This window comes from Microtus pennsylvanicus, chromosome 3 (assembly GCF_037038515.1).
Source record: "Microtus pennsylvanicus isolate mMicPen1 chromosome 3, mMicPen1.hap1, whole genome shotgun sequence".
NCBI classification, from domain to species: Eukaryota; Metazoa; Chordata; class Mammalia; order Rodentia; family Cricetidae; genus Microtus; species Microtus pennsylvanicus.
This window is the reverse complement of record NC_134581.1, coordinates 24,606,703-24,630,855: the sequence shown is the minus strand read 5'-3', so window position 1 is coordinate 24,630,855 and position 24,153 is coordinate 24,606,703. Positions and strand designations below refer to the sequence as shown.

General features: G+C 44.9%; 2 protein-coding genes across 3 annotated transcripts in view; both read right to left on the bottom strand.

Moving 5' to 3' along the window:
* The window catches only part of LOC142846719 (coxsackievirus and adenovirus receptor homolog), a 29,019-nt gene extending 15,620 nt beyond the window's left edge, over window positions 1–13,399 (bottom strand). Inside the window, exons 1-2 of the mRNA XM_075967550.1 lie at window positions 13,357–13,399; window positions 1,178–1,347 (exon numbers count right to left, since the gene is read on the bottom strand). Coding sequence (XP_075823665.1) covers window positions 1,178–1,347; window positions 13,357–13,399 — 213 coding nt within the window. The remainder of the gene's footprint in view (window positions 1–1,177; window positions 1,348–13,356) is intronic.
* A 3,126-nt stretch (window positions 13,400–16,525) lies between these two features.
* The window catches only part of Pik3cb (phosphatidylinositol-4,5-bisphosphate 3-kinase catalytic subunit beta), a 104,415-nt gene continuing 96,787 nt past the window's right edge, over window positions 16,526–24,153 (bottom strand). For both annotated transcript variants that reach the window (XM_075964898.1, XM_075964897.1), the window contains 4 exons: window positions 22,654–22,777; window positions 20,959–21,104; window positions 19,010–19,142; window positions 16,526–17,995 (listed from right to left, as the gene is read on the bottom strand). In XM_075964898.1, coding sequence (XP_075821013.1) covers window positions 17,858–17,995; window positions 19,010–19,142; window positions 20,959–21,104; window positions 22,654–22,777 — 541 coding nt within the window. In that variant the 3' untranslated portion in view covers window positions 16,526–17,857. The remainder of the gene's footprint in view (window positions 17,996–19,009; window positions 19,143–20,958; window positions 21,105–22,653; window positions 22,778–24,153) is intronic.

The following is a 24,153-nucleotide window of genomic DNA, read 5'->3' as shown; positions in this document are numbered from 1 at the left end:
TTGACATGAAACTAGCCAGAAACAAGGTCTCTCATTGAGCCAGCTGAGATAGAAGCCAGCAGGCCTCCATGGTCCTCTTGTCGTCTCTCCGCCCCCTCCACCCCAGTGCTGCCATGACAGGCACGCATTCCCACACACCGCTTTCTCCATGAATGCTGGGATTTGAGTTCAGGTTCTCCTGTTTGCACAGCAAGCCCTCTTACACACTCAGCCACCACAGGGTCCAGTCCAACACTGATTCGTTTTTAAAGTCAATGTGTCAGAAGAAGCTGATAGAAAACAGTTTAAATAAAATAAATACTCAAGAACCATTCAAAAGGCAAGTGTGAGCCAGTGCTTGGATGCGGATGGGATCACTGGCTGTGCTCCACCAGTGTTCTTCATTTGGCTCTGATCACTTTCATTAGAAAAACCTCTGCATCAGTATTTTGTAATTTCTATAATTTAATGCTGATATTTTACAGGCTTTAAAATTCTTTTTGTTTGTTGTTTTATTTGTTTCTCAGCCTTACCAGGCTGCTCAGGCTGGCCTGGAATTTGCTATGTAACCCAAGCTGGCCTCAAACTCTCAATCCCCCTGCCTCAGCCTACCTACATAGAGAAGGATTGCATGCATGCGCTGCCATGTTCAGCTTTTCCTAATTCACTGTGTGGAAGAGTGAACTCGAAATGAGGAGAACAGACTGCGGGAATGTGGACGCTCACCGTACTGTGTACATATCGTGAGACCTTTGCTGGGTATAGGAGCCAGGTGCAGCGAGGTATACTTGTAGACCAGAATTGAGGAGGGGAGGTTAACGTAGCAGTCTGACTGAGTCCTGGACTTTGAGACCAAGCTGGGGCAACACAGTGAAATGAGAGGAGACAAGAGTGACAAAGACAGAGGACATTGATTCTGACTTCTGTCAGAGTCTAGTGACTTTGGCACACGCACATTCCACATCCCCTTGCTGCCTAGCTCACCTCTCTTGTTCTTTGTTTCCTGTTATACACTTTCAAATCCAGATTCTCAGAACTTCCACAACATCCTTTGTCTCATGAAACCTTCATGAAATCTGATGGACCTCTCCTCTTCTGAAATCTCCGGTCATTCTATGTTCTCAAGCTGGGCAGTGGGCCTTCCAGTCACGATACCACGCCTGCCTAGTGAGACTGAGCAGGCACAGGGCACACTCACCACTTGGTCCACCACTTTGTTATTAGGTCCTGAAAGCCGAAGCCACTCAACATCCAGTGGTCCTTGGTCCTCGGGGCTAAGGGTGAACATGCAGGGCAGGTGTGCAGTTTCCCCTTGGACTTCCTGAACTGTCTGCTCTGGAGTAGTGATGCTCACACCTCCAGTGAAACCTGGAGAGAGAAACATGGGCATCTGAAACACTGAGCATCTGCTGTCACTCACTGGCTGGCTCCAGGCTGAAGCCAATCAGGAGACAGGAGAAGGAGATGTGGGTGAGACCTGGACCTAGAAGGATGCAGTCCCCTCCCCTGGATGCCCAGGTTTTAGTTTGTGCCTTCATGAAAGTGGATGTGGACATTATGTCATCCTATATGATTCCCTTAGAGCACCACCCACTTCCCAGAGTTGTACTGACACAAGCTTCTGCTAGTGAGTGCTTGCTCTTCCCAGCAGATGTAGACAAGGAGATTTAGACAGAGTTTCTTGGGGTCAGTTTTGTCTATAATGTAAGGTCGAATTGATTCATGCTAGCCACAGTGCCACAGGCTCCTGGGGACTCTGTGGGCAGGGCACACTTGGGTAAATTTTGATGCATTTTCTGTCAAACAGTCTTTAATTATCAATTTTATGAAATCTGATTCTATAATTTGTTGTTGATGTTTTTTGAGACAGGTTTTCCTCTGTGTAGCCTTGGCTCTCCTGGAACTTGCTCTGTAGACCAGGCTGGCCTTGAACTCATAGAGTTCCACCTGCCTCTCCCTCCTGAGTTCTGGGATTAAAAGTATGGACCACCACAAGCATGCAGTGCCCTCATAAACCAGAGAAGGTGTCAGATTCGTTGGGATTTAAGCATTACAGAGAGTTGTGAGGCTTCATGTGGATGCTAGGAATCAAACCCAAGTCCTCTGAAAGAACTAGTGTCTTAACCACTGAGGCATCTCTCTGGACCCGAGAGCTCATACCTTGATCCACAACCAGGAGGTAGAGAGCACACTGGAATGTACAAATCTTTTGATACCTCAAAGCCTGCCCACAGTGATGCACCTCTTCCAACAATGCCACAGACCTTCTAACCCTTCCCAAACAGTTCTACCAACCAGGGACCAAGGATTCAAGGACATGAACCTATTGGGGCCATTTTCATTTAAGCAACACATACAGTAAAAATAGACAAAATAGAATTTTAAAAATGCAAATTTAGATCTGGGCCTGGTGGCTCATGCCTTTAATCCCAGAACTCAGGAGGCAGAGGCAGTTGGATCTCTGTGAATTTGAGGCCAGCCTGGTCTACAGAGTGAGTTCCAGGCCTGCTGAGGCTCTTTCAACACCCTCCACTCTCACCCTTTCCCCAAAAAGACAGCCTTTAGAAGCTATCTTGTGCCTCCTGATGTGAAAAGACACAGCAATGCTTTTGTCTGATGCCAGCTCTGGAATGCAGTCAGAATGGACGGCTGTTGAGTGCACTTAATCGCAGGTGCTTTTATTAGGTAAATATTTTCTGTTATTTCTAGTAGCTCAGTTTTATCTCTACATCCTGTACTAGGGCAATTTTCCCACCCATCCCCACTGCCTGTAACCGTTTATTGCCTCTGCCTGTATTACCCATTGGTACTTGGCATATGCTGGCTTGGATTTTCTTTACCTTAATAATTGCTATGGTGACGCTCATGGGCAGAGTTTCATCACTGCTCATGACGGTCATGTCATTTCCCCAAACTACCTCATACCCTTGGGACTTTTAAAAATGCTTATCCTGCTGAAGCACTAAACCATTAGCCCCATTGGGACAGGAGGAATTGTAGGTTCCTCTACCTCCTGTTTAGCTGCTTTCATACTGAAGAGTGCTGGTACCTCAAGGAACATTTGGTGACATAAAAATACTGAATGAGGTTCCCCTAAGTTCAACTCCTGGGAGAAGGATTCTGAAAAATCATTAATGTGCCAGAAGAGACCCCTGAAATTTCAGCAGCTTTCTGATAAAATCCAGTTTATTGCCAGTACTGAACTTCTCTAATCGTGAGTATTTTATGTTTCCAGAGAAGATTAAGTTTCTAAGTATACTTCAGTATGAAAATGTTGCCTAAAGGGGGCGCAGATATAGCCTCCAAATATGGAGATACAAATGTATAAACGAGGGCTGGGGAGGTGGCTCAATGGTAAAGGCGCCTCCCACCAATCTTGACAGCCATGTGGTGGAAGAAAAGAACGAACTCTTGCAAGATGTCCTCCGACTTACACATGTGAGCTGTAGCACACACATGCATAACACACACATCCATACACACACACAAATAAGTAACATGTAAATATTAAAAACACGTACATGTATACGAGAACCGATATTTTCTAACTAGCAAGGAAAATGTCCTGGTTTCTATATGTCACCACAATTTTTATTATATAGACTTAAACAAAAATGTAATTATCTCAGTTAAACATTAAACATGTAAAAGTCCAAACTTTCCTATTTTGTGCTCAATTCTTACCCCACTTCGACAGTCATCAGAAGAAAATACAACTTAGTTTGCAAAATCTATCTTTCACCCCTTCTTATTTGCTACACAGAAATGCTGTTGTTTTGAAAGACTGCCTGCCAGGCTGGATGTGTAACTTACCTGGGAGAAAGTCTGCTCAGCACACAGCTGGGTTCTGTGTCTTACACTGAGTAAAACTAGGGGTGGTGATTCACCCAGCACTCAGGAAACAGAGGCTGGAGGATCACAACTTTAAGGTCATCCTCAGCTTACATAGCATGCTTGAGACAGACCTGGGATACATAAGACCCTGTTTCAAAGTCAAATCAATTATTTAATTTAACTTAATACTGCCTCAAGAAGAGCACATGCTATGTGGAATCATCTGGAAGGATGGGTGCCAGGCTGTTTACAGCAGTTATTATTGAGAGATGAGACTTTAAGAAGGATGGCTTCCCATGTTCTTGTGCGTACAGTGCTTAAGAAATTTTCAATGGGTTTCAGGATTGCTCTTGCAAAACAAACAAATACAAAAGGTTTAAACACTCAGTTGTGTTTCACTGGGTTGAGCCAAAGTGAATTCAAGTCTCAAGACGATATAGGAGATTTCCATATTGGGTCTCCTAGCAACAGTACAGGGTCTGTCTTACTCAGGTTTCTATTGCTGTGAAGGGATAGCATGGCAACCCTTATAAAGGAGAATATTTAACTGAGGCGGTGTCTTTTTTTTTTTTTTTTTTTTTTTTGGTTTTTCGAGACAGGGCTTCTCTGTAGCTTTGGAGCCTGTCCTGGCACTAGCTCTTGTAGACCAGGCTGGCCTTGAACTCACAGAGATCGGCCTGCCTCTGCCTCCCGGGTGCTGGGATTAAAGGCATGCGCCACCACTGCCCGGCCTGAGGCGGTGTCTTACAGTGTCAGAGGTTCAGTCCATTCTCATCATGGTGGAGAGCATAGCAGCTGGGATTACGGCAGGCAGGGGGATGGACACAGTACATCTTGATCCAAAGGCAACAGGAAGTGACCTGAGACATTGGGTGGTATCTTGAGTATATATGAGACCTCAAAGCCCGCCTCTACAGTGGCATACTTTCTCCAACAAGACCACACCTACTTCTACAAGCCCATACCTGCTAATAGTGCCAAATTCCCTTGGGGGCCATTTTCTTTCAAACCCCCCAGGGTTTCTTTTCTCAGAGGTGCTGACATAGGCAATAGCAACAACTGTACAGGACAAAAGACAGGTACTTGGTTCCCTGTGTAACAGCTGTGAGAATTCTAATACTATGCAATGCAATTCATGCAGCAAACTAGAGTGATATTTTAAAGATTTATTTATTTTTAATTTATGTTTAAGGATGTTTTGCCTGCATTGTGTAGCACGAATAATAAAAATCTAGAGATGGATATTGGGATTCAAGCTGAAGATCAGAGAAGCAAAGTGGTCAGCCACTGGCTCTTACTGCTACCTCAGACCGAAATGTGCAATCCTGCCTCCAGGAATCCTCAGACTGAGACAGCATTGTGTCTTCACCAAATCTCAGACTCCACACTCCAGTGAGCTCCTGTTTCTTCCTCTTTATATTCCTCTCTCTGCTCAGCCATAACGCTCCTGTCTCCACCTTCCTAGCACTGGGATTAAGGGTGTGTGACTCCAAAACACTGGAATTAAAGGTGTGAGCCACCACCACCTGTATCTGCTTCTGGATTGGTCCTGTGTAGCTCAGGGTGGCCTTGAACTCACAGAGATCCATCTGCCTCTCTCTCCCAAATCCTGGGATTAAAGCTGTGTGCCACCACTCCCTAGCCCCAGTGGCTTACCTTTGCACTCTGATCTTCAGGCAAGTTTTATTTATTAAATACAAACAAAAATATCACTACAAGATTATATCTATAAACCACCTGAAAACATTGACTATTGGGGTGAGAAGAAGATGTTGGAGTCCCTGAAACTGGAGTTACAGACGATCATTATGTAGGTGCTGGGAATTGAACCGTGAGCCTCTGGAAAAGCAGTCAGTGTTCCTAACTGGAGAGCCACCTCTCCAGCCTCATTTTAGAGCTATTTTAACTCACAAATGGCTCGTGGGTTCAAATACAAACGAAACATCAATCTTCCTACCGTTCTGTTCCAGCTTGTACTCAGAGTGTGCTGGAGTGTGTAGCAGTGATTACGCCTCAAGTATTTGTGGGATGCAGTTAAGTGCTCAGCACTGAGATTATGTAAACCACAAACAGCCACTTCCCTAGCAGTGACTGAAATGACAGTCCCTGTCTTCTGCTTCCTTTTATCTCCCTCTTCAAGTCACTTGGACCTAAAGAACTTTTTTCCCACCCAGCCTGTTTTGCATTTGTCATCAAAGTGACAAGAGGTCGCCCAGGAGTATTTTTGGGCCCTCGACGCCACTTCCCACTGAGACCCGAGAAAGCCAGTCTCTGCGTTGGAGCAGTACTGAAGATGAGAAAGAGCGAGAGAGAAAAGGTTTGGCAGCCGGGATGTGACCTCATTTCTTTAATTAGGTTTTGCAAGTTTAAGCTGTTGGTTGATCTAAAGAGTCTTTGGTGACCTCCTTCCTTCTGTGAGCCTTAGATTACAGAAAATTAGAGCCCACAAAGCTTTATATAGAATTCCAATTATTTTTATAGTGAGGAAAATCTTAGAGAAAAGTAGAAAAGAAGCACAAAATTAGTGAAGAACAAACAAAATCTCACTTATCGTTTAAGTTAGAAAGTCATCTCTTGGTACCATTTGGCAAAACCACAGTGATACTCATTTGAGGAAGCTGCTGGAAACTGGTGAGCACAGAATGACAGAGATCAGTCATGGTGCATGCTCTACAGATAATTGTAAGTGGGCACCTACTAATCAGAGGGAGAGCCAGTGACTTCCCACTGGAGAGTTCTGGCAGACAGCATCTAAGTCGGAGGATCAAAACCACCCGCATCAGCGCAAGTGGCCCCAGAATGTGGAGCTTCCCCACTGTCGCCCAAGTGCAAAGTCCAGCTAGAGAAACGGAGGAATCATGAACGCACTTAGGTACAAGATGGTAGTCTGAAGAGGCTGCACACCACGCATTCAATTCTAAGACAGCCTGCAAACGGCAGGACTAGAAAGACAGCGAAAGACCAGTGTCTGCCAGGGACAGGCTGAGAGGGGAGCAGGAGCAGGGCAGGAAAGCCTTTATATAAATGGTGACTACCTGTTATGACAGATGGACCCAAACCACCGAGAGGGAACCCTATGCAATATGTGGACTTGGGGGGAACTCAGCATTGAGGACAGTGCAGTACTCCTCTGGGGATGCTGTGTGTGAGTGGGGGCAGAGGTTACAAAGGAGCATGCTATACTTTGTGCTCAATTTTGCTGTCAAGCTAAGACTACTATAAAAAAAAAGTAGGTATCCTAAAGTGGGGGGGGGGGCAGCCTGATGCTGATAAAGAAAAGAAAGAGCAGAGCCTGCTTTAAAGAGGAAGAGTTTCTGAGTCTCACAAAGGCAGACTCAGATCGGCTGAAGAGTACTTGGGAAAAGATGGGCGGCTCCATAGAGAAGCTAAGCTGAGCTGAGCCGCTGCTCAGTTGCCTGGTCCAGGAAGGGAAAGCAGAAGCCTCATCTGAAAGGTCAGCCAGGTGCCCTGGGGAGAAAAGACTGGCGATCCTGCCCTCCAGGCCGGCCCACAAGCCTCAGACATTTCAAATGAAGTCTCCAGTTCGGGGTCACAGCGGTTCCTCTGGCAGATGGGTCAGCCGTGAAAAGGATTCCTATCTTGCTACTCTGTATGGTTTGGAGAGCAATGGACGGACATCATCTTGATCCAGAGTCTACTGTATATAACCGGTGACCTTCCTGAAATTAGTTTAGCATTGCCTAGTGTGAGAGACATCTTTGGGTGTCAGGAGTGAAAAGTGGAAGGATCAGACATGGTGGTAAGAGTCTCAGATCAGGCTGTGATTTGTGTAGGGAGAGAGGCTGCCCTGCCCTTGGTAGCCAGGAGCAGACTTCATCGATTGGCAATGACTTTCGAGTTCGATGGTCTCAAGCATGGAGTCAACAGATGGAGCAGTTTCTGCAGAGCCTGAGAACTGCGAGGTTCCAGTACGTGACTTGACATCACAGGGGCAGCCCTCAGCAGGAAAAGCAACATCTAGGGGGTCGAAAATGACAACAGAGATGGGCCTTCTGCTGGTACGGTGGTGGAGCAGTACCACGTGGAGGCCCCTGGTGTATGAAGAAGGGAAGCACTTAAAGAGGAGACAACTGTGGCAGGCAGCGGATGTTTGTTCATAGTCCACATGTCCCGAGTCACACCAATCCCATGCAGAGAGCTGGCAGTCTGTAATCTGCCAGGATCCGAAGGGAGCTCCTCCAGTGCCTCTGTGCTTCTCATTTTTGTATTTTGTTTTGGTTTTTAAGATTTAATTCTTTATTTTACACGTACGGGTATTTCGCGTGCATGTCTGTCTGTGTACTTTGTACATACAGTGCCCAGAGAGGCTAGAAGAGAGTATCTGATTAGATTCTCCTGGAACTGGAGTTGCAGACAGTTGTGAGCCACCAGGTGGGAGCTCGGACTCAAACCTGGGTCCTCTGGAAGAGCAGCCATGCTCCGAGCCACTGAGCCGCGTCTCCAGCCCTCCCATTCCTTCGTTTTTAACTACATTTTTAGTAGTATTTTCACTTTACTACATTAGAAAATCTTTTATGCCTTTATCTTCTATTACCCTTCATCTAACAATCTAATATTGTTTAGCAATTTTTACATTATTGGGGAATCTTTCCCCCCTTTTCCCCCTATTTTATGCTTTTAACTATACTTTTATTTTGACTTCTTTTTTAAACTGTTATTTATCTATTTAGATTTTCTTCTTGTTTTTTTTTTTGAAACAGAATCTCATGTAGGGCGGCCTCAAACTCCAGTGTAGTTGAAGATAATCTTAAACTCTTGATCGCCTAAACCAATGACTGTTTGCTGAATGGATGAAGTTTTCCTTGTTCCAAGAAAACAAAGCAAAACGGATGGTTCGCGATATTGTTGTGTAATAGTTTCCTCTGCGAAACATTCCATTCTACAGGGAAGTTCCTTAACCAGGAAGAAAAAAAACCCTCAAAATAGCTCCAGGAAGTCCCTGAAACTGAGCAGATTTGGTAGTCTCCTCCCTTTCAGAGTAAGTGATAAGGTTGCTGGGAGTCATTCTCAGACAAGCCAAGTTGCAAAGAAGACTCTGACACCTGACCAGTGGCCTGGAAGAAACAGAAGCTGGCTGAGCTGCCTGAAAGAGATTCAGACAAGAGTCGCTTGGAAAGGACTGAGCTGCCTGCAAGCTGTGCAGTGTGCTCCAGGTTCCCAACCTTTGTGAGCTGTCACCCAGGCTGGGGCGGGCTTTGGTTGTCTTTGAGTCATTTCAGAGTAACCCCAGTAAAACTTAGAGTTCACCCTAGTCTGTCATGGGTTATTCTGGGTGAGTAGACATGTGTTAATGTCACCCCAGGAGAAGTTCTGCCACACGTTTTCACTCATTCCAGTGTAAACTGAAGTCTCCAGGAAAAAGCCACACCCACGTGGAAGTCTTTTTTTGGGGGGAGGGCAGATTTGAGAAAGGGTTTCTCTGTCTATCCATGGCTATCCTGGAACTTGCTCTGTAGACCAGGCTGACCTTGAACTCACAGAGATACTCCTCCTGAGTGCTGAGATTAAAGATGTGCACCACCATTCCAAGACTGAAAGAGAATTTAGAATTTCCATGATTATAGCAAGTTGGAATGTCCCTTTTCTCCTGTTCTACCTCCTCCATTTGTTATTTTTAAATGTTTTAGGGTGCTGGTGGTGGCGGCACACACCTTTAATCCCAGCATTGGGGAGGCAGAGGCATGCAGATCTCTGTGAGTTTGAGGTCAGCCTGGTCTACAGGAGCTAGTTCCAAGACAGGCTCCAAAGTTACAAAGAAACACTGTCTCCTAAAAACAAAACAAAACAAAAAGATGTCTTAGGGTAATGCCCTTCATAGCCATTCATTGCCCACCTGTGTCTGAGCCAACATCTCCTTGGTGATACATTGAACCTTTGGAATGTGTCAACAGAGCGCTAGCTTCTATTGGCCCCAAGACTTCTCCGAACTATGTACTGTTCTGTGTATGACTGCTGTATTTCAACTCAAAGGTGTGAGCACTTTTTGTTGCTATTTTGTTTTTCTTGAGACAGGGTCTCATTATAGAGCCCAAGCTGGCTCCAAATTTATGATCCTCTTGCCTCAGCTTCCCCAGTGTTGAAATTATGGGTATATGTCACCAAACCCAACTAAGGTTATTTAACCATGTATTTTTTAATTTCATGTATTTATTTTTGTGGTGCTGGAGACTGAACCTGACCCTCACACATGCTGGGCAAGTGTCCTACCACATTCTACATACAGGTAGACTCTTAAAAGCTGAAGGGGACAGAGGCAGGCGGATCTCTGTGAGTTCGAGGCCAGCCTGGTCTACAAGAGCTAGTTCCGGGACCGGCACCAAAAAAGCTACAGAGAAACCCTATCTCGGAAAAAAAAAAAAAACAAAAGCTGAAGGGGAAATGGGAGATGGCTTAGCAGGTAAAGTGGCTGCCATGCAGGCATGAGGACTTACGTTTGGGTCTGCAGTAACCACACCCTTTAAAGCCAGTAAGGCCCGGGAGAATAAGCAGAAAGGAGCAAGTCTTTCCTGCGTCGCACTCTGCCTTGCTCTGTCTGGTAGCACGGTTGGGAGAGTAACCGACTCCTCTCTCTGAAGCCTTGCCCACAAGTGCTGCAAAGAGCTGCCCAAGCAGCATTACAACATCTGGTCACAAATATGTATCATTTTCTTTTACCCCCGGAGTTCCTTCCTTAGGACTGGGGTTGCTTATAAAAATTTTAAATATATAATTCATACACTAGGACCAGGGAAATGTAAATTACAATGAAAAACAGTTAAGAGATTTTTTTTAAATGTGCATGTAGATCTTGCATAAGAATTTTTCTGAATTGGATCATGACCCAGCTTCCCCCCACACCACACACACACAGACTCGCTCTTCCTGGAGAACCACTAAACTTCAATCCCAATTAAAGTTATTTTTGTCTTGGGCCTGGAGAGATGGTTCCGGATTTAAAGTCGTTGGCTGGTCTTCCAGAGGACCTGGGTTTAGTTCCCAGCATCTACATGAAGGCTCAAAACCTTCTGAAATTATGGTTCCAGGGGATCTGATGACCTCTTCTGGCTTCAGTGGGTACCAGGCATACACATAGTACATAGACATATGTGCAGGCAAAGCACACACACACACACACATATATATATATATATATATATTACAATTAAAAATACTTATCCTTCTCAATAAAATTGATTTTTACCCATTCCCAGGAACTCGATATGCAGGTGCCAATTTGAGAATCCTCAGGCAGAACAAGTGGAACTGTCTGCATTTTCATTAACTTTAGAAAATAATACAAATCACTCTATTAAGCACTAGTAATCTGGTGTCTGGGAGGCTGAAGCAGGAAGATCAAGTTCAAGGCCAGTTTGCTGCTGAGTGAGACAGAGACTGAGTGAACATGGAGGGAGATGGGGCAGAAAGACCATGAGAGGAAGACACTCGGGAAGTCTGCTGTGAGATTGTGCCTTCTAGCTATGACAGGGAAGTTACAGCCCTGTAACAACAACATGGCTGCCTAAGTAAGACCTGAACAATTTCAACTCCATCTGACATCCCAACACAGATGGGGGAAATCTCACAGGGCCCCACTTCTGTGAGATGAAGAGTTTCAATCTACTAACAACCGAGAGAGGGAGAATAGGAATTCCCAAGGAATGAGCTCCCCATCCAATACCAAATGGTCACCCCTGAAACACAAACTTGCAGGTAGTACTGAACGGACCAATCAGGCTACATTTATGTTTGTTTACCTCTATATGCAAATGATCAAAGAGGAGGAGCAGGGGACATGGGAGGGAAAGGGGGAAAGAGGAGGTTGGGGGAATGAGGCAATTATATCTTAACTAAATTTTTAAAAGGACATGCATACATGTGACAGGAAATAAAACCCTGGAAACAAGCTTTTCTTTCTTCCTTTTTTGTCCTCCAATTCACTTCATGTGATTCCTTGGACTCAGTAGTTACTCTGTAAATATGTATTTATTGAATGCAGTTAACAGAAAAACTGGGCTGGAAATGCAACTGAGCGTTTCATAGCATGTTCAGGGCCCTTGATTCAGTCCCCAGGAAGGAAGGGAGGGACGAGGGAAATTCCCCAAATCTTGAGAGAGATACAGACATCACGGTATCTGAGGTATTTAGACCCCTAGCAGAAAATGACTGGAGAAGAACCCTGCTCCCATGCCATCCTGTAGTTGAACATCAAGGGTTCAGAGAAACGACAGAATGCTGAAGGCTGGGAAAGGAAAGGTCCACGTTGTTCAGAGTCATTCAAGCTGACGGCGTGATTCAGTGTGACCAGTGTGATTCATTGAATGTGACCACAGTGGACACTGCGGCTTCATAGGAGTGGAGGGGGTGGAAGAATCAGTGTTCAGTATCAGAATGCCCTTACTGGGCCAATCGAAATGGAACTTTCCAGAAAAAAAACCCTCAATTTCAGGGCAGATATTATTATAAATGACTTCCTTCCTCCCACATTTCTGCTTTTGATAGCTCTAAACTATATTTCCCCAGCGATAGTGTTTTTCTACCCCAGCTCCACTGGGCATGGACCAGGGAAACTGGCAACTATCCCTTATCTTTTCAGGAAGCATTACCAGAAATTTAAGCCAAGCTTAATGTATCCAGAAGGTGTGGGCAGCCATGTAGACTCAGATAAGGAAGAGGCTTGGCAATAGAGCACTGGCTCATGGGTAATGCTCACACCTGTGACATCCAAGAGTGTAATAAAGATTTTAACGGAAGCAGAACCATTCGGCAGAAAGGCTATCAGAACTCAGAACATTTAACAATAGGGGCTCTCCATGTAACCCAGGTTGTCCAGAGATTCACCAACCTCCTGCCTCAGTTTAAATGCTGAGATTACAGGTTATACCATACACGTGACTGGTCCCTGCATTGTTATAATCTCCCCCTCCCCGTCACTGCCTTCCCACCGACAACAGAGGACACAGGAACACAATGCATCTGGTGTATTAAAAAGAAAAATATAATCAGCCAATGCATTATGGACTTGAAGCAGAGGGCAGAGTTCCTTTGCATTCTGCTCTGGGTCTCTAAGAAGCAGCACTACTTCCTAGCTTTCTTTTGCCTTTTAGTTAGCAATCCTGACTGTGGCTGTCCTCTGAACCTAAGGATGTGTCCATTCAGTGCCCCTCTCTTGGGGCAAGGCTCAGGCAGCTGGCTGTCCAGTGGGTAAGACTCCTGTCAGTCAGTCCACGCATGGCCAAGCGTTTGAAATGGCTGGACAGGCACTAAGGAGAGACTGAGAGTCTGGCATGGCAGAAGCATGGATAAATCACATTCTGCGTTCTGGGCGACAGTGCTCTGGGAAAAAGCAGAAGGCTCACTTATATACCTGCAGGCTCCCCCACCCACCCCTGAGTTCCCGTCCCAGCTCTTCCACCCTGCACCCAAGGGGCTCTCTGCAGAGGCTCCCTACCCTCCCAGCTCCCCGCTCCTGTCCTTTCCATACCTTCTCTGTTAACCCCAAGGAGACTCTGAACAGATGCTGGGGACCTAATGGCCCTTACTCACCTGTGACTCCCAACAGGAGCAGGAAGCCCAGCAGAAGCACCATGGTGGCCGTCCAATGGGTGGCAGTGACAGGAACTCAGCAGTTGCTGTGGGTCCCCAGCTTCCCTTGCATATAGTTATCTATCAACGGGCACCAGGATTATGCCATCCAATAGGGCAGGTGCATCTGGCCCCTGTGCCAGCTCCGCCCCAACGTGAGGTTACCATGGCAATCTGGCACAGCTCAGGGTTAAGAGGAAATTCCCAGGGCTTCTTTTGAGCTGGACCCTTGACCTAACCTGTTCAGTTGTCTAGAAGTTGTGCCCCTCATCCTCTCCTGGCCCCTGACTTCCCTCCAGAAACCAAACGTAATCCACGCGGCTACACCCATACTATTCGCCCCACTAAGTCAACCCGGTAGACATCTCTGGTCATCTGTGCCACCTTCTGCTGCTCCCTGCAGAGCCTGGCCTGGGGTTCTAGGAAGTGACAGGATTGGGCAGCGGCATTAGCAGTCTTCTTACTGAGGCAGGTGAGCTGAAGAAGACGGCATGAGATGATTTTCCTTTCATAAAGATCCCAAACTTGCAGCTGGGACTCGGGATTTGGAGATTTGTTTTAAAGATTATTCTACCAGTGAAGTTGGTCAACATGAAGTAGTGATTTAAAAGTGGGACTAGGCAGGGTTGGGCGAAGGTATCAGACAGGGTGCAGGGTGGGAGGTGCGGGTACTCAGAGAGCTTGCAGTGCAATAGGTCCCTCAGAGCTTCTTCTGTCATTCTGTTGTTCATTCTGGGTTGTTCTTCCTGGACAATGCCCACTGGACTGCAGAGAAACTCAGGGCGCACCAAAAAAGCAGTAGCTGAGATGCAGTAGGAATAAGACCTGGGACAGGAGTGGTCACCATCTGGGATCTGGGTGGCATTTAGAGAAGGCCCCTACAGGTCACAGTTGCTATGAAAATTACACACACACACACACACACACACACACATACACACAGATGGAGAAAGAGATAGAGAGATAGAGAGATAGAGATAGAGAGAGAGAGAGAGAGAGAGAGAGAGAGAGAGAGAGAGAGAGAGAGAGAGAGAGATTCCTGCCCGGCACATAGTAATTAAATCCTTTGTATTGGGCCAGAAAGTACAGGGGAAATTAATCAGGAAGATAAATAATTTAGTTGCAATACTGGCTGTACAGTAAGATTATGTGGAGAACACTTTATTTAAACCAATGGCAGAGCCACACTCCAAGACATTCTAATCTGACATGTGTAGAATCCTGCTGACTTAAGATGAGTCTCAATACAGCTGGAAGATGGTCTGATGGGCCTTGGGAACCCGCTCTTAGACCAGGAAACGAGAGCCTACCAGTTATCAATACAGGTACACAGTATTCAGGATTTAAATCTTTACCTCATCATATTTTATGAAGTAAAGGACCAAGCATCGAGGCCGTTCACTTCTGTCATACTGTCTAATGAAGATTTAGAGCAGAAGGTAACATGAGGACGCGGGGAAGTGGAGATCAGCCCGGCGACCTTGAGGTAGGTGCTCTAAGACACAGCCACAGAGCAGACACTGCTGCAGAGAAAACTTAGAGGGAGGGAAAGTCCTGCCTTCCACATCAGGTGGCTTCTGAACTCAAATCTAAACTCCCTCAGGAATGAGCAACTGTCTATTCCAACTTATTTACTAAGTGGGTAATAAGATGACAATTATTCCAACCTCAGTTGCTATAGGAGGGTGTATTTTTCTCCTCATGGTTTCTACTGCTCTGATAAAACACCATCACCAAAAAGTAACTTGGAGGAGAAAGAGTTTATTTCAGCTTACAGTCCACATCACAGTCCACTGCTGAAGGAAGTCAGGGCAGAAACTCAGGCAGGGCAGGAACCCAGAGGCAGGAACTGAAGCGAAGCCATGGAGGCGTGCTGCTCCCTGGCTTGCTCAGTCTACTTTTTATAACACCCAGGACCACTGTCCCAGGGGTGGTACCACCCACATGGTTTGACCCCTCCACACAACAATCACTAGTTACAGCCCAATCTTATAGAGGCATTTCCAGGAATGCCAAGTAACCCACAGGCAGAGGCTGAGACACAGAGCCTGGGTTTAAGTACATCCTATGTATCAACCACTCTAAGACTTAAGAGGACCTGCTGAACTAAGGGAGATTAAGCGGCATTGTTAGGGTGTCTCAGTCACTGAAGGAAACAGGAATTAGCTTGTGGGCAGAAGTCCCAATCTTACAGTGGCAGTAATATCAATACTTCTGAAAACTGAATTAGAAAATAATAGAAACCATTTCTACTTGATAGTTGTTTTGAGTCGGGGTCTGGTGTAGCTCAGAGTGCCCTCAAACTCATTGCATCTCAGAATGGTCTTGAGCTCCTGCTTCTCCCAAGTGCCAGGGTTACAAATACCTAACACTCGAACTTGGATTGATTAACCTGAATAAATTATGAGACATAGTAAGTAACATACACCCTGGGACAGAGAATAATCACTGTTGACAAAGTGGCTTCTTGACTATCTGTAGGGCCATGCTTCCTGGCAACCTAACCCTAGCCTGACATCCCCCGATACTACTACCAAGTTCTCAAAGCCAACCTGGAAGAAGTCTGGGCCTTTGGCTCAGAGTCAGAGAGAGAAAATGTGTTATGTAACAAGTGAGGCATTTAAGGATGTAGAGAAACGTGGGTTAGCCAGTCCTTGTTCTAGCAGGTATCTGTACAGCCTAGAGTGCTAATTCAATCTAGAGGGTGGCTAGCTTTCTGCCTTCCGCCTTCTCTTCTCAGACAAGCAACTCAGCCAGCATGGATGGAGTGTCTGTCTGTATCTACCTACTGAACCACACCACCCTGGCTGGCTTTCCCACACATATGTGCACATGAATGCAGTAGAGGCAGCGAGCTGAGGTTACAACAGCAGACTGATGAAAACACCCCCGCTCTTAGGCTTCCATCAGTCCAAGAGACCTTCGAGACTGTCCATGGTGGAGCAAGGGGAAGCTGGGCAGAGGTCCTGAACCTCAGCCCACTCCTGAGGTTGGTTTCTCTACTGACGTGGCCATTTTGGGAGCGTCCCAATAGCAGCAGGTTCCGAAGACTCTGTGTTTCTCACAGAGAAAGGCCCACGTGTCCCCAAACAGCCGAAACCACCCATTTATTTGACAGAGAATATTAAGAAGGACAACAAAATTAAACAATCTTTAATAAAATTCCTATAGAAAACTGAAGTGACAGGGCAAGTACTCAGTTGTCTTTCCCGTGTCACTGAGGATTGAGGGCTCCCCATTTCTTTGGAGAAGAAGCAGTAGTTTTGCTGGATCTTGACAGTACTCAGTATGTGTGCTGCTAAGGCGAGCACTCGGCCATTACTCAGGAAGAAGATCCATGTACACACCAACCAGTAGTTCCTATTGCACACGTTAGCATCACTTGTCTCCTAGCACCCTAACTGTATGGTACCTCAACAAATAAATTAAGATTCCCATGTGGCATGAATCCACTTCAATTTCAACAAATACCATTGAAAAAAATCACATTATCATACATTTCAATAAATATAGTAAGAACAGCTGGCGTATTACTAAAATACTGAAATTTGGGTTTGGAGTTTATTCCATAAATAGATTCCTTTCGTCTGCTTGCTTCCTTGGATACATCTGCTCAAGTATTGTGTTTTATGAGATGAACTCTCAGAGCTACGCAGAGAAACTGCATTCATATGTGCCTCAGGACTGAAGCGGATGGAAGACCTGGATCCACGGTCAACTGAAAAGTAACTTAGGAAAAGCTCTGCTTTTGTAAAACTTTAAAACACAGGCTGAAGAATACCAAAGAAACATCTTTTTATATAGAACTCCCACTAGAAATTTTATAAATATATATGCAGCATATATATATAGATATATATATATATATTATATTTGCCCCACCAATAGATTCTCAGCAAGTCTGGCTGGAATGATGCTATCATGATAGATAAATATTAACAAAATTAGTGAGTTTTCACAGATTTAAAATATTTCCTTTAAAAAATAATTAAATTCAACATAATCAATGTAATTTGTAGCTTACATAATTTAAAAAGGGAAGGGAGATACCTTTCTTTGAAGCCTCATTTGGACAGTCAGAACAGCTCCAGCCCCCAAATGTTATGGTGAGTTGTTGGCTGAGTGGCAGCACTTGGTCACAACACTGAAAAGAAGTATTTACACCTCTGGTAAAGTACCAAATACTGAAGGGAAAAAATCCCAAAGAGTCCTTAGTAGCATTCCTCGGCGTGCAAGGTCAGCAGGAAAGGGTCCTCCATGCTGTCTGTTGGCAATGTTCAGGATGAGAGACACGGTGGGCATCGGGATGGTTCAGATCAGGCTCTGTGGGAGGCCTCGTTCTTGATTTCACTCTGAGTTTCAGGATTTCATTCCCTTTGCATTTCTGGCAGGGTCATGTTTAGTGCAAGTGCAAAATGGAAAGGAAACAAACTGACAAGTTCACTGGGAGCCAAGGCCGATGCTAAGACCTGTAGTCTTTGCGAACTGTGTGAGCCATCCAGTTCACCTTGGTAGTCCAGCTTTCCCTGAGGGCCTCATCAAATTTCTGCTTAAACTGTTTGAGTGCTTCTTCTTCACTCTTTCCTAAGGCAAGAGAGTCCTAAAGATGAAGAGAAAAATGTCTGACTTCATCCACCCTTGACAGAGACATGCATAGTCTATGGGAGGTGTGGCCAGCCTCCCCACCCACACATTCAAGTTCCCATATAAATGTCACCTGCAGAGCAAGATGAATACCCAGGAGAATGACATACAGCCTTAGCAAAGGGTTCTTGAGGATGGAATTAATTTTTAATTAATGTAAGACACTGAGCTGCTGTTCTGGTCAGATGACTGAGGATCCACAGCAAGTCAAAGGCAAACCGGTGGAAACCAGTGTTGGACAGCTGCTGACCCAGCGTGTGGGCAACAAGTCCCCGCCTAGAACCCTCCTCTGCAGGCCCCTTCTCTCGTGGAGAAATTTTCTAAGTTAACAGCTCCTTTAGAAACTTCTCCTTCATGTGAACTTCACAAATTACCCGCTTCCACCCTTTGGCTAAAAGCCAGAGGAAACAACTTTGTTTCACTCCTTTGGATATTTTATTTTTAAAAAAATGACTGGAGGTTGATATTTCTTAAGTCTTCTTTGTAAAATAATACTAATGATGATGATAATAATTACATTTATTTTGTGTGCGTGTACATGCCCGTGTGTGTGTGTGTGTGCGCATGCCCATGCACAGGCACATGTACACAGAGGTTAGTGGTAATCTTTAAGTCAGTTTTCTCCAGGAACTGAACTCAGATCCTCAGACTTGGCAGCCGGCAGCCTTCCCGTCTGAGCCATTTTGTCAGTTCCCTGTGGACATTTTGAATGGAGCTCTAACTGAGCTTTGTGCTCACAAACGCCAACAAACACACAGAGAAGGGGGTTTTTACCTTAAGATACTGTATATCTTTGACTGACGTAAGCTCAGGAAGCCCTGCAGTCAACATCAGTGCAAAGAGAGTGATGAACAAGAGAAGAGGGTTTTTACCTTAAGATACTGTATATCTTTGACTGACGTAAGCTCAGGAAGCCCTGCAGTCAACATCAGTGCAAAGAGAGTGATGAACAAGAGAAGAGGGTTTTTACCTTAAGATACTGTATATCTTTGACTGACGTAAGCTCAGGAAGCCCTGCAGTCAACATCAGTGCAAAGAGAGTGATGAAGAGGTTCCCATGCCGCCGTAAAATCAGATAGGCATCTTCACAGCACTGGCGAAACCTTGAGTTGATGTAATACCCATGTGTGTGGTGTCCGAGGGAGGTGGGCATTTGCAAAGGAAAGAAAGAAAAGCAGATATCTTTAGAGCTAGGGCATCCCCATGAGCAGAAGCTTCAGCTCATGTGTGATGCTTTGAAAACAGCCTCAGACTACAGTTTACATAAAGAAATCAAACTCTCTAAAACCATATGGCTCTCTCTTCAAATCAGAAATAATTGATCTTCTCCAGGAATAGCAATGCAACAATCTGGGCTTTGACTTACCACAAAACATGGAAACATTAAACAAGCGATTGTTATAATGCCTGGGCATTTCTGAATGCCCACCTGGGCTCTGCCTTTTAATCTCTTCCGTCCCTAAAAACAGAGTCGATGCTGTGCACTCCTAGTTGTTTTGCTCTTTCTCCCCTTTAAGACGATAATGGCCAAGAGTCATCCAACTAATTCCCACAGAAAAGAAATGTTCGTCTCAGCCTCTACTGAGCATGCAGTAGTGTGTCCACATGATACATCCCTCTACTTCACCCATTACTTTTGTTCTCATTAGAACTTTTGTTTACATTTATCTATCTATCTATCTATCTATCTATCTATCTATCTATCTATCTATCTTGTGTGTGTGTGTGTGTGTGTGTGTGTGTGTGTGTGTGTGTAGGTAGGGGTCAGAGGACAACTTGAGGGAACTGGTTCACTCTTCACACATGGGATTTGATCAAACTCAAAGTCCAAGCTACTGAGCCATCTCTTCAATCCCTTTTGTCCACATTTTTTTTTTTTGAGACAGGGTTTCTCTGCTCTGTAGCTTTGGAGCCTATCTTGGAACTAGCTGTTGAAGACCAGGCTGGCCTCAAACTCACAGAGATCCACCTGCCTCTGCCTCCTGAGTGCTGGGACTAAAGGCATGCGCCACCACCCAAACTTGTTGACAGGCACCATTACCTACTGAGCCATCTCTTCAATCCCTTTTGTACACATTTTTTTTTTTTTGTTTTTGTTTTTTTGAGACAGGGTTTCTCTGTGGTTTTGGAGCCTGTCCTGGAACTAGCTCTTGTAGACCAGGCTGGTCTCGAACTCACAGAGATCCGCCCGCCTCTGCCTCCCGAGTGCTGGGATTAAAGGCGTGCGCCACCACCGCCCAGCTTTTGTCCACATTTTAAAATAAAAAAAACACAGGCAAGAAGATAAATGCTAGAGAACACACTGCCAGTAACGTCTGCTTCAAGCCCAGGCTTACAGAGAGTGACAGTAAGATGCTTGTTCTCCCAGTATCTTACTGTCAAACAGCATTGTAGTTTGGGGATATAATTTTCCGAAACAGGTAAAAGGTGCAATAAAACACAGTAGCTTATCACATGTTAGGATTTTCTGTCTCCCTCCTGGTCAGTTCTGAACTGGAGAAGAATCCGAATCTTCTGTTACCAGTCCAAGAATCTCCCAGACCAAAATAACCCTGTTAGTGTGATGCCTGATGCTGCCTGCTGGACAAAGTCTAGAGTCAGCTGGAGACTGGCCTCTGCGCAGGCCTGTGTGGCTAACCAGCAGGAGGACTGGGTGCTGCTGCTCCCTGGCTGAGGTGCTGAAGAATGGAAACTGAGCAGCAGCGTGCTGCTCTCTGCAGACCAATGCTCCTGTCATTGTGACTCCCCCACCGCAAGACCCCAAAACTCGAGCCAAAATAAGTCCTGTCTGCTTCAGGTTGCTCTTGTGGGAGCATTTTATCACAAACACAAGAAGTAACACAGGAAGAATTAGAAAATGTGAGCGACCTGGTCAGAGAAGTAGTAGATACTTCTCCTTGACACAAGGGCAATACTCACCTGCCAAATTTTTCTGTATTTCCTGTTTTTCCTTGCTGAATGACATGAATGAAGTCATAAGTAAGGATAAAAGGTACTCGCTCTCTTTTAATGCCAAATTTAGATTTGAAATTTCCAAGAATATGTCCAAAATCTATGTGGAAGAGCTGTAAAATAAATGGGATCTTATTTTCCCGGCGACTCTTCAATATTTCTATTTGGTATGACAGAAGTCATACCAATATAATATTAGGCCCCAATTTAATATATCATTCTACCTGAGCGATTCCCCTAGCAGTCTACATAGCACCCACCTTACGTACTTGAGCCATTCCCCTAATCCTCATGTTGAGATGACCCTAGTCATAAAATTATTTTCATTGCTACTTCTTAACTGTAATATTGTTGTTATGGATTGTAATGCATCTGAAAACATCTGTGTTTTCTGATGGTCTCGGGCAACCCCCAAAGGGGTCGCGGCCCACAAGTTGAGAGCACTGCTCTAGTTCCCCAGTTTTCTGAGAGCCGGCTATGGCTCTCCGAGACTCTCAGGCTTCCATTTTCTCAGTTCTGCTGAGCCACTGGACCATCTTACTCTCTATGCCTGTGTACAATACAAAACCCTTTATGGATAAAACCTAGTTGTTGTAAATAATTGAGAAAAGACTGAAATTAAATCACCTCATCTGGCTTCCCTAGCTACCTTAGAAAGACACCACCTGCATTTCTCCCAGCTCCTACAGTGAGCAAGTCTGATATTCCAAAATTAAAACAAAAAACTCGGGACTGGAGAGATGGCTCAGTGACCAGTGATTAAGAACACTGGCTGCTCTTTCAGGAGATGACCCAGTCTGGGTTCCCAGCACCCACATGGCAGCTTAATACTCTCTGTGACTCCAGTCTTAGGGGAGCTGACACCTGTTTCTGGCTTCTACATGCACTGGGCATGCACATGGCACACAAACATACATACAGGCAAATAAGTATACAGAAGGTAAATTTAAAGAAAAGAAAAAGACAAGGTAGTACATTTTGATTCTACTCTTTTTTCAAAGCATTGTTTTCTTACAAGACTTTATTTATTTTTATTTTATTTGTATTGGGTGCTTTGCCTACACATGTGTTTGGTGCCTGAAGAACCAGAGAAGGTATCAGATCTCCTGAAACTAGAGTTGCAGACAGTTGTGAGCTGGGAACCAAACCTGGGTCCTCTGGAAAAGCAGTCAGTGCTCTTAACCAATGAGCCATCTCTCAAACGCCCACCTTGTTATTTTCTTCCGTTTTCACTTACATAGGTTGAGACAGTGTCTCAAACAAGCAACTCTCCTGCCTCAGTCTCCTGAGTGCTCTAATTATAGGTCCATACCACCATACCAGCACCAAATACAAATTCTTTTTTAATTTTTTTAAAATTTAATTTTTTTTTAAAAAAGTTTTTTTCAAGACAGGGTTTCTCTGTGTAACAGCCCTAGCTGTCCTGGAACTAGCTCTGTAGAGCAGGCTGGCCTTGAACTCACAGAGCCAAATACAAATTTTTGTAATGAGAGAACAGGTTACTTTTAAATAATAGCAACAGCAAATGTTGAACATTTAGATAAATTGTGAACCATTGATCATGTAAAGCAAATGGTATGTGAAATGGGGCTGGGAGAAAGGTGAAAGACAAAAACACAACTCAATGCCACCCGAGCCCATGGCTTCTGCAGTGCAACTTACCTGGCCGGTTTTTTTCACCATGATGTTGTCACTATGCCTGTCACCAATGCCAAGGACATAAGAAGCTACACAGTAGCCAGCACAGGACAGGGTGAACTCCTCAATTGCTCGGTCCAGGTCATCCCTGAAGACAGAGAAGCAGTTGATCAGGCCTCCATACGGTGATGCTCCCAACCATGCAGAGAACTCGTACCAACAAACCAAAGCCGAATGACCACATGGTGCCTGGAAGGCAGGAGAGCCAGGCCGCTTTCAGGACATCACCTCACTGAGCCTCAGCCGTTTAAGTCCCTATGTCCTAGGGACATGCATGGTACTGTGAGAGGCCACCATGGCTTTGCTATACCATCCTGGGGCCTAGGAATATTTTTTTTTTAAACTAGCTTTTGTTTCAGTTTTTAGTTTACAAGGTCTTACTCTATAACCCAGTTGGGCACAAAAATCACCAAGAAACTTGCCTGCCCTTGAATCCATTGCAATTCCCTCCTCCCTTAGACTCTTAAATGCTGGGGTTACTGAAGGAAGCCACTTCAGTCAGGGTGGTCTCAGATTAGCACCCAGGTTTTAGAGTCAAGCACTGTCATTCTCACCATGCTGGCCAGTGACCTCAATCAGAAGTTAGGAGACAGCCCCTTTGGGGAAGGCTGTTAGACTGAAATTGATTCAATTCTCACATGAAAGTCCCTGAACAATGTGAATGATAAAATTTAAATCTGATAAAGTGGTTAGCCAAAAGTACTTGTAAAACACTTTCCTACACAGCAAAATATTTCCTAGAATAGTGATATTGTTCATCACCCTTACCATAAACTTATTCTTTTTATATTATTATTGAAGCAGGGTCTCATGGTTTTATAGCTCAGGATGACCCTAGACTTTTTGATTCTTCTGCCTCTACCTCCTGAATGCTGAGGTTACAGGCATGTGTCACTAAGCAAGTACCTGTGGTCCTAGGGATCAAACCCGGGGCTTTGCCAATATTAGGAAAGCTACCAGCTGATCTATATCCTCAGCCAAGGACAAAATTTTAAATATTTTTCTTTTAGTTTGGAAATATCACAGACTATACAAACTCATTTACTTAAATCAAAATTAACATATTAGGGTTAGAAAGATGGCTTCTCGGGTAAGAGCTTTGCTGGCCCCTAGAGCATCTGAGTTTGGTCACACCACCTGTAGCTCTAGTTCTGGGGCATCTGAACCTTCTGGACTCTGTGGGCACCTGCACCCATGTGCACATACCCACACACATGTACACTTAATTAGAAATAACAATAAGGCTGGGGGTGACAGCACACACCTTTGATCCCAGCACTTTAGAGGCAGAGGCAGGAGGATCTCTGTGGTCTACAGGGTGAGCTCAATGACAGCCAGGACTTGAGACATTCAACCTCTCCCCCCCAAAAAACCAAAATACCAAACAAAAATAAACAAATCCTTTAAAAAGAATTAACCTATTAGAAACCTAAGTCCGAGCCGGGCGGTGATGGCGCACGCCTT